Source organism: Branchiostoma floridae, chromosome 2 (genome assembly GCF_000003815.2).
Source record: "Branchiostoma floridae strain S238N-H82 chromosome 2, Bfl_VNyyK, whole genome shotgun sequence".
Lineage (NCBI taxonomy): Eukaryota > Metazoa > Chordata > Leptocardii > Amphioxiformes > Branchiostomatidae > Branchiostoma > Branchiostoma floridae.
Genome location: NC_049980.1, coordinates 23355913 through 23365689, shown reverse-complemented (window position 1 = coordinate 23365689; position 9777 = coordinate 23355913). Strand labels below are relative to the sequence as shown.

General features: G+C 40.3%; 1 protein-coding gene across 1 annotated transcript; it reads right to left on the bottom strand.

Moving 5' to 3' along the window:
• Positions 1-1179: 1179 nt before the first annotated feature.
• On the bottom strand, positions 1180-9665 carry LOC118410406 (tyrosine-protein kinase Src42A-like). Its single transcript, XM_035812104.1, has 9 exons — positions 9091-9665; positions 7935-8056; positions 7407-7570; positions 7194-7271; positions 6865-6955; positions 6098-6256; positions 5503-5681; positions 4995-5151; positions 1180-3393 (listed from the first exon to the last, which is right to left on the bottom strand). The coding sequence occupies exons 1-9, from the start codon at positions 9489-9491 to the stop codon at positions 3182-3184; spliced, it is 1563 nt and encodes a 520-aa protein (XP_035667997.1). The 5' UTR covers positions 9492-9665; the 3' UTR covers positions 1180-3181.
• Between the last annotated feature and the right edge of the window lie 112 nt (positions 9666-9777).

The following is a 9777-nucleotide window of genomic DNA, read 5'->3' as shown; positions in this document are numbered from 1 at the left end:
GGATCTGAAACTCAAGATCTGTAGCCAACCTCAAAATGCAAAACAAATGATGACCACAACAAAGGATTTGTTCTTTTTTCTAACACAATATGCTACGTGCTAGTGTATGGTAGTACATGTACCTTTGCATACTTAACCCAGAATGAATATCTAATTGCATCAGTGCACCTTGTAAAAAATTAGGTGCAAGGCTACAATTTAGGTGCACAAAGTGCACATGCACCCAATAGTTCCATGCTAGGAAGGATTTTAGGACTTTTTGTTTGGAATTCTGCTAGAGGTATTGGGAACTCACGAAAATAGAACTCACATGAGACAAGGTTTCATTGATTTCTACTCAAATGCTGTAAGACACTGCTGGTCTTCTCATATAAGTTACTATAGTATAACATTTGATATATCTTCCTGCTATTTTTGGGAAGAAATTGGAAGTAATGAATAAAGCCTTGCTAAAATTGTTAGGAAAAACATTAAAGAGCATAGTGGGTTTAAGGGAACACAACACAGACAGCATGCTAATGCAGCAAGGAAAACACTGCAGCTGTTTTTGACCAGTTGATTGTTGTGAAGTTAGTCAAGACATATCAGTTTGGAGTATCTCCAAGATAACTGATTTTTGTGGGTATACTATGTGTTAACTTGGCATGTGTCACTGTTGATGGCCTGATGATAATGGTGCTGGTGCATTATGGTAATGTCTGTTCAGAAGACATGAATAGAAAATAAATCAAGTATAATACAATTATGCCATTAAGTGTTTTGTTCTTATTAATAATTGATGTAGGATAAGTGCAGGTAGTTGAAGAGCTAATTAGATAGAAGCCTAATATAGTACAGCCAGTGGTTGTGCGATGTTTGTAGGCTGACAGGTTCTGATACATGAAAACTTTGCTGGATATGGAGATACTAATAAAAGTTTGCAATGTAACTATAAGAATTGCTAGAAGTTCAGAACCCATGGACAGTGACTGAACGGAATTCACTACAACAAATTGCAGGCCTTAGTTAATATGATATGGTCCACCTGAAATTACAGCAATCTCCCCAATTACATTCAACTGAGGGGTGCTGCCTAGTATATGAACAAGAATGTGTGATGAAATACTGAAGAAAGCAGAGCTATTATTCTTTGTGTTATAACAGTGACAAAAGAACAGGCTGTATCAAAGCACACCAGTCTGAGAGAAAAGTGATTATATTGATGTGGACCCTGCTGCAATATCTCCCAAGTAACAGCTGACCAAAAGACCAACTGATTTGTACGCAATATTTATTTTGCTTACATTGTACATACCTTTCAAAGAAACTGCTGTCCTGTACCTGTACCAATTAAAATCCACTATGTAATTCAAAATAGCAAATGCCAAAAAATACATCCATACATCAATACCTAATTATAAACAAAAGGCACTTGCATTGTAACTGTTTATATAGGATGTTAAAAAACACAAAATCTGTGTCCAAAAACATAATAGTAGACTGATCAAACTGTACATTGTGAATGGTATTCAGGCCTTTATACTGCAATGGTTTGCAATTGTTGCTAGTTTTGAACTATCATTGTAAACAAGCCCTTTTACTACCTTCCGCTACAAGTTTGGAAACATTGCATAACATTATTGTTCATGGATTAATTAAACTAAGGATTAAATTATACAAATACTCTGATAAAACAAAACTACACTGTGTCAAAATGTACAAGAACTTCACACATTATCAACATTGATATTATACTACATGTATATAAACACTGATTACATGTAGAGCGAGGGATTAACGTTACATGTAGCTGTAGTTATATATATTATATACAGTCAGCCATAACAGAGATACTTCATTCTACAGCTTAGCCCAAAATGTACCTTAAAAAGAAGAAAAAAATTATCCTATTGGTACCCAGTTTTGTCATTGTTCATCTCAGTTTGGCTACAAAGGTACAAAAAAGGCCTTGGCCTTTTCATCACTACGTCAACATTGCATAAAAGGATCTCGAGAAAGTTCAAGAACAGACATACAAAATATGAGGACTTACATCCTGGGTCTTTTCTACAGGGTAGATTTATCAACAATCACATATGGTTCATGAACCTCTCTATGTGAGAGCACAGGTAATATCATACATCTCACTTGAGATTCGTGGAGGATATAAAATTTCTAAGGTTTGAATCCTTGTGACTTTCAAAAGGGCTAGTGGAAGAGCAACATTACATAAAGACAGTAACAACTACAGATTGACATGTTATAGTATGTTCAAAATGTATTCACACGGTTTTCAAGTGAGCAAGTGTAAGTTTGAAGAACTAGCTTAAGTTCTACCAGCAGCCCTTCTGGATATGCTACATTGTGTTATGGTCCGTTGGGACCCATGTCTCTACACATAGGTCCTGATACCACATGTTCTTTGCTGATTCAAGTCACAAAATTCAAACCTAGCTAAAACACATCTGTATGACTAGAAGAAAAGTTTTCATGAAATACCACCAGGTGTAGAGGAAAGGTAGAAGTTAAAGCTGCAGTTCTCTGATAAACTGTCATCACACCTCTGAATAAAATCAATGAGGCAGTAACAATATATAAATCATATTTAGTTGTACAACCTATTGTTAACAGCATTAATAGACCTGGTATAATACCAGAGGGAAGACCTGTCCTGCATGAAGTAACATGGGTCTGGTTGATTGGCTGAGTATCCGTTGTACTAACAGTAACAGAAAAAGCACTACTCAGTAATATGATATTAGCTTTTCTTTGATTTACCACTATCCTTCATAATCTCATGAAAAAACATATCTACAAGTAAAAACATACCTAGCCTAGATAGAGCACTGTCCCAAAGAAAGGCTGTTTGAAACACATGTGTTCCATAGCAGAAAAAACCCCTTACCTCTCTATTGTGCAATCAACATGGACTTGGCTTTTCCTTACAAAAGCTTTAAAAGATGTTGGCATTGAATGATTGAGTATCACATGATCACAACCCCAATCATATGGTCACAGCAGAATTGGCACAAACATATCTTTTGTCTGTTTAAAAGCTGAAAGATTGTAGTGGCTTCATATAAAAGGTAACATCCATTTCAAGGATATTCTAAGAGAAGAGGAGCATAACCTATGGTCTAACTGCTATAAAAATCTCTGTGACTGGATACAACTTGGTCCTAGAGCTAACCCTACACCGATATCAATTAATGGCGGCAGCATCGTGATACTGTGTTGAATCCAGCTGGAAGAAGTCTTCAAGTTTCCACTGCAGGGTTTCGAAGGTGGGTCGCTCCCACTCGTCTTTCTTCCAGCACTCCAGCATGATCTGGTACAGGGTGTCCTGACAGCCCTGGGGACACGGCATTCTGTAGCCATGCTCCACCTGGTGAAGCACTTCTGCATTCGTCATTCCTGCACACAAAAACAACATGAGGGAGATGATTCTATGGTTCCTTCCCTCACCTTTGGGTGTGTGGGGATGGTGCCCTTTCTTATAGCCACTGCACAAAATATCAACGATTGCAGCATTTGGCTAGTCACTGGTAGCAATTATTGCCAACAGCCTTTCTACAATCACTGAGTGCTAGGCAGAAAAAGCTAGCCTCTACCAGGCTTCGTGGTTTGGTGGTCTAATTGTAGAAATTGGTCAAATAGAGTAAATACAGTACGCTAGGGGAGTCAGCTGGCCGAGTAGGGACATTCTCCAAACCACACGCCTGTGCGGACTCGGCATCGTCTTTGTAGTCGACTAATCGCTATCTAATAGGTGCGAAGTGGTTAAATTACCCTTTTATTGCTTTCCGACTCGCCCGTGACGGGACTTGACAGCAGCGGCCGGTCAAGGAACATGTGACAGGAAGCGGTCAGAGGTACCATCTAAAACAACGCTAGATACCTATGTTACTTTATTAACTGCAGCCAACGGGCCCGAAAATAACTGTATGTTTGCGAAAATAGATTGTCCTACCACCATGAGCGGGCCATTAGCACATGGTCACGGCACCGTCCGCACGGAAACCTTCTTTCAAATCCGGCAACACGGCAAAAATGACTGGTTCATTTTAGTAATTTCACCCATGAAAACAACGTCTGTGATTTTGTTTATCTCCTGGTATGGGTTTTAGAAGTCCCATACCTTCTGATAAATGAGAAATTTCCCGAGAAAAACAAGTTATAACAAATCACCCGCGCTTGTTGTCACGTTTGTCGATTGTCGGGCTTCTACCCGCATTACAGTAGGCTATCCCAATGACCCGTATTGACCTCGCGAGCGCCATGCTGAAATTTCGGGCTGTCAAAACACAAGCCAAAAAGGCCATCTTCTACCGTGATTTCCCGACAATTATCATTGAAAATCGATGTTGCTACACCTTTGAAAATGACGTAGTCGTCTTTGGCAATATTTTTATCGCATGCGTTTTGTTGTCATTCTTATTTTCACCTTTGTCCCAGACCCAGCTGTTCCACGCGCCTGCCGCACCCCACTGGGCGCTGGACGATTTACGACTTAAATTATCTCCAGCGCTGAGCTACTTCCTTTGTACAAATAATTGGGGGATTAATTTTATATTACTGTTGATGCCGAGTCCGCACAGGCGTGTGGTTTGGAGAATGTCCCTACTCAGCCGGCCGACTTTATTTTAGCGTACTGTATTTACTCTATTTGACCAATTTCTACAATTAGACCACCAAACCACGAAGCCTGGTAGAGGCTAAGAAAAAGCATCTATCTTCCATTTCTCAATTCTTTGAATTGAAGCCAAATGCACGCCATACACTCTACCCCTAGGTCGTGGTACTGGTCTGCATAGTTTTGTTGCAGACTAAAAATTTGCTATCTTTTACATATTAGTATTGTCAACTTGGTATTGTATAGACAATGTCAAAATGTTTAAGCCAGAAAAGATGGATACGCAAATAAAAATGACATAATTTAACCTTAAAAGAGATGTCAAAAGCCACAAAGAGTGTAACAGAAAATGATACAAATAGCGGCAGGTGAGCTTGCTTACCTGGATAGGGAACTCTACCATACGTGATCAGTTCTGTGAGCAGGATACCGAAGGACCAGACATCAGACTTGATAGTGAATCTGTTGTAGTTTGCTGCTTCTGGGGCAGTCCACTTGATAGGGAACTTGGCGCCTACTCTGGCGGAATACTCGTCATCCTGTAAGCACACCCAACAATGCAACCATCAACAAATACCTTTGAATCTCCAAAACTGATATACAATGCATGATGCCACATCAAATAAAATTGCATGTATGCACGAACCCATAACATAATGCACATACGGTATATAGCCTGGTACTGAAACCTGTTATACTTATAGTTGCTGAGTCTCTTTGGCCAACATTGAGTCAGATTAATGTCCGCTGCATGGAATCTCTCTTTGGACGCAACAATATGAACCACATTAATGCGAAAACAAACTTGCATGCTTATATATAGTAACATGATTATGTTCAAAGTTATAGTGCTTTAATACCCATACAAGCTGGTAACATTGTTTGCTTACCTTCACTAATCTGGCCAGCCCAAAATCTGCAATTTTGACGATGTTGTTCTCCCCCACCAGTATGTTTCTTGCTGCCAGGTCTCTGTGGATGTAGTTCTGGGACTCCAGGTAGGCCATGCCGGAAGCGATCTGTGCTGCCATGTCTATCAGCTGTGGCAGTTTACACTGCCTACCCTTTCCTGTAATGACCAAAGTCACATGCTAGAGATTTTTCACTGATGTGTGCAACAATTAAAAACAAAGCAGATATGACCTAGGCCATATTCTTGCACATGGTAACAATCGATATTCACTCGTTTGAACCACTTTATCAAACTTCACGATATGTATGACGTTTGTAAGGATGGCATTTGGAAATATGCCTTTTCTGTTTGAACAAAACAAGCATACTGTGAAGGGCAGTATCTACATTGAGTAATTATGCCATCTAATGTCTTTGTTAACAATGATGGAAATATGAACTTGCATATAAGACATAAATCATGACACTAGTTGTAACACAGTCCACTAGGACTACATGTAAAAGCTGATGACTTGCTATGGTTACAAGAATTCCATAGAAATATCCTGTGCTTAAGAAGTGAACTGCACCCACCATGCAGGAAGTCCAAGAGACTGCCATTTTTCATCAGCTCAGTGACAATGTAGATGGGTTCCTCCAGCGTACACACTGCATACAGCTGGACCAGCTTTGGATGCCTCAGCTTCTTCATGATGTTGGCCTCCTGTAGGAACTCTCCAGGGTCCATGGTACCTGTGGAATGGTGCACGGTTAGCCTGGGTTACATAAACTCTCACTGATTTGGCCTCCAGCCATTCACCTCTAACTCAAGACAACCATTCCCTTTCTTAGAGTTATCAATGGGAGCTATGAAATGAGTCTGAAAAGAGCTCTGGATTTTCTATCATCACACCTACAACACCATCAGTATTGGCACCAGTTCTCAGTCTGACCATAATTGCTATAATATGTAAGCACACATGATGTGTGTGTTCCCAATTCTCCTGACTTAGAGGGGCTGCTAGAAAAGTGATTTAGTCAGGCTAGTGGTACAAGCAGACTGATTTCTACCAAGCACAGAAACATAGGAACAAAATTTACCATTGATTTATTGATGCAAGGTCCTAAAATGTGCATATCTCCAGCAATAATCAAATAATCATGACTGGAATGACAGCTGATAATAGATTTCTGCCAAACACAGGAGCGTGGTGAGAAGATTTACTCTTACTTTATCGATGCAAGGTCATGAAATGTGCATACCTTCAGCAATAATCAATACAACTAAGGCAAAAACATGTACTGGTATGGACTTTTTCATTCATCACTCTGTTAGTACAGCAGTGCTTTAGACCACTCACCTGTTTTTAGCATCTTGATTGCTACAGGAGTGGTGCTGTTCCACAGACCTTCCCAAACCTCACCAAACTGACCAGACCCCAACTTACGCACCTGAAATAGTACATGACAGTGCATCAATACAACAAATAAAACTCTTGTATAACAAGCCAGTTTAGTTAGGTTTTTAGATCACGGTACTAGAATATCAGACACAAATAGGAAAATTCAGCCATGAAGTCTTATCTTATCCATCCCATATATCCCCAAACCCATAAAGATGATAGTGATAACCTCTATCATAAATGGATCAATAGAATACAAATTACTACATAATATATTCTCCACCCACCTTCTGCAATGAGGAGCGGGGGATCTCCCACTGGTCTACTGTGTTGTAGGACAGACCTGCTGTTGTTGGTTTCTCAATCTGTAAACATACATAATGCAATATTAGCAATGTAGGTAATATAAAATTTGTGTATTCCATCTAATGAGGTATTACTCAATTCTAAATTAACTCTACTCTTAAAGGAGGCAAAGCACTGAACCATGGTGAACTAACCATTGCACAAGGTCTCCGTAGATTCACACACAGCCCGTCTGCATCTTTTGAGTAATGTGATACCAACTCTGCTAACGTGTTAAAGGTGCACCGCCGAGCAATGAAGAAGCCTCCATCGTCCAGCTGGCGAATCCTGTAGTGTTTTACTGTGTCACCATCTCTTACTGTGGGGAGAAGTCAGGGACTCTGTCAGTATCACAGAAACACCTATTCAAGTGGCATATGGTTCTATGTACACTTGCAAACAAACATACTAGACGTACCAATCCGTGCTGTACACTAGTTATCAGTCTTGTTTAGTTAGAATCTCAGTTTATACAAATATTGACAAAAAGTTGTTAGTAAAAGTTGAAGTAAAACTGATATAGATGCAAATGATTTACTCGGATCGTTAAATTATTTCACTAATTTTGAAGCAATCAAATGTTTGGTCCAAACTAGAAGCAGAACAGGAATCATACAGGACCATAGAGTTTTTACGAAGCCATCTATCCATACAGTGCGGCAAAGAGACATTCATAATCATACCTGACAAAGAGAAGTCACTGCGTCTGCTTTCACTGTCCCTTATGAGGAATGACCCATGCTCATTTTGAGGCATCAGTAACATCTTCTCTGCTTCAACTCGCTTGATTTTCCCAAAGTACCATCTGTAAAAATAGGTTTAACATTGTCATGTGTAAGTGTGGGCAAGTATTCAAATGTTCAAGAACACAAATCCATGTGTGCATGTACTGTTGGTATTTGGTCAGGGAATGCAGAGTTACATATTACAGTTTTACATTTTCAAAATCAATGTCATGCTGACTTCAGCACTTCTGGGCATAATTGGTGCAAGGCCCAAATACCATTCTCCAAGCAGATATATTGCTTCAGCTTGTTGGTTTCTATGATCTTTAGTTATCTTTCTTTTATGTTCATTAGCTAGGCAGTTTTTCTTTGACAGGACTCTTAGTTTTACTACATGGATTGCATTAATTAATACATGCATAGATAGAAGAGTCAAATATACAGTTTGTGCATGAATGAAAGCTTTACCATAGTGGTATGACCACTCACCCAAAGAAACCACACCTTAGGCTTAACATATTGACCAATTAGACTCCGATTTAGAGATCACAATCATGGAGACGAGATGGAGAAGCATAACATTACATTTTGTAATTTATAACGACTGGTGCAATCTGATGTTTAACGAATATGATTTACACACTTATTGAGATGGGAGTTTCAAGGGAAATGTATTGATGGGCTAACAGCATCCCAATAAGTCAAATCAACTATTTCAGTACATGGTGCTGAAATTCCTTCATTTTCACACAACCCTGCACTGGCACCACTAACTTTCTGTTAGTGTTATATATATATTAGCTAGACATCTGTTGCTGTTGTAACATACAGAAATCCATATATCTAAAAAAAATGAGATAGTGTCTATTCTATCTTTTTAAAATCGTTAAGGATATACTTTCTGTTTTAAGTGGTATCTCACCTCTAAGTGGTATGGGGAAGTCTTATAAGAAGAAACCGTTCAATGTTAATCACCACACATTATGTGACTTCCTGATGCGGGATTACACCTACTCACTGCGTTTGTTCAGCCGGAACCGAACGCCTATAAAGTAACCAAATTTGTATATATCGATGAAATTGACCCCTGGTTGTAGATGGATGAGGTACTTACGGTTCTGCTTCGATGCTCCTGACTTTGGCGACGTAGTTTGACGGAATGTATCCCTCCTTCCTCACCCCTGGTGCTGCAGGCTTCAGCGTGCGGGCCAGCCACCAGTCCCCGGTACTGTCGTTGATCACCTCGAGGTGATCCCCCTTCTTAAAACTCAAGTCCTCCTCCGTGCGTGCATCGTAATCGTACAACGCCACGAAGATCTTGCTCTGTGTTCCAACAGACGTCTGCAGGTCTATGATTCCCGTGCCAGGCCCGGGTCCCGTGGAAGGGGAGGACGGAGTTTGCGGGCTGGCGGATCCTGTCCCGCTGGTGGCCACACCATTTTGGTTGTCCTGCAGCTGGGTGCGCAGTTCGCTCGAGCCCTCTTCGTACTTCTGCCGACTACAGCATGTTCCCATGGCGATCACGGACGATATGTTTGCCTATTAAGCCGCATTTGACATCGAAAGTTCGATCGGTAATGGGAAAAGACCGACAAACGCGGTTATTATTTGTTGTCCGAAAGCAGGAAATAACTGACTAACCTGAGAGACCCACCCTACCCGGTCCAGCATGCTCTGGGCGTCATGCAGCGCCGCCTGTTGAGGTAGCTGGAAATTGCAGGACAAGGACCCGAACTGTCAAAATCTTGGAGCGCGTAAAGATCTTATAACTTTAACGTTGTATATCTTAAGCAAAAAAGAG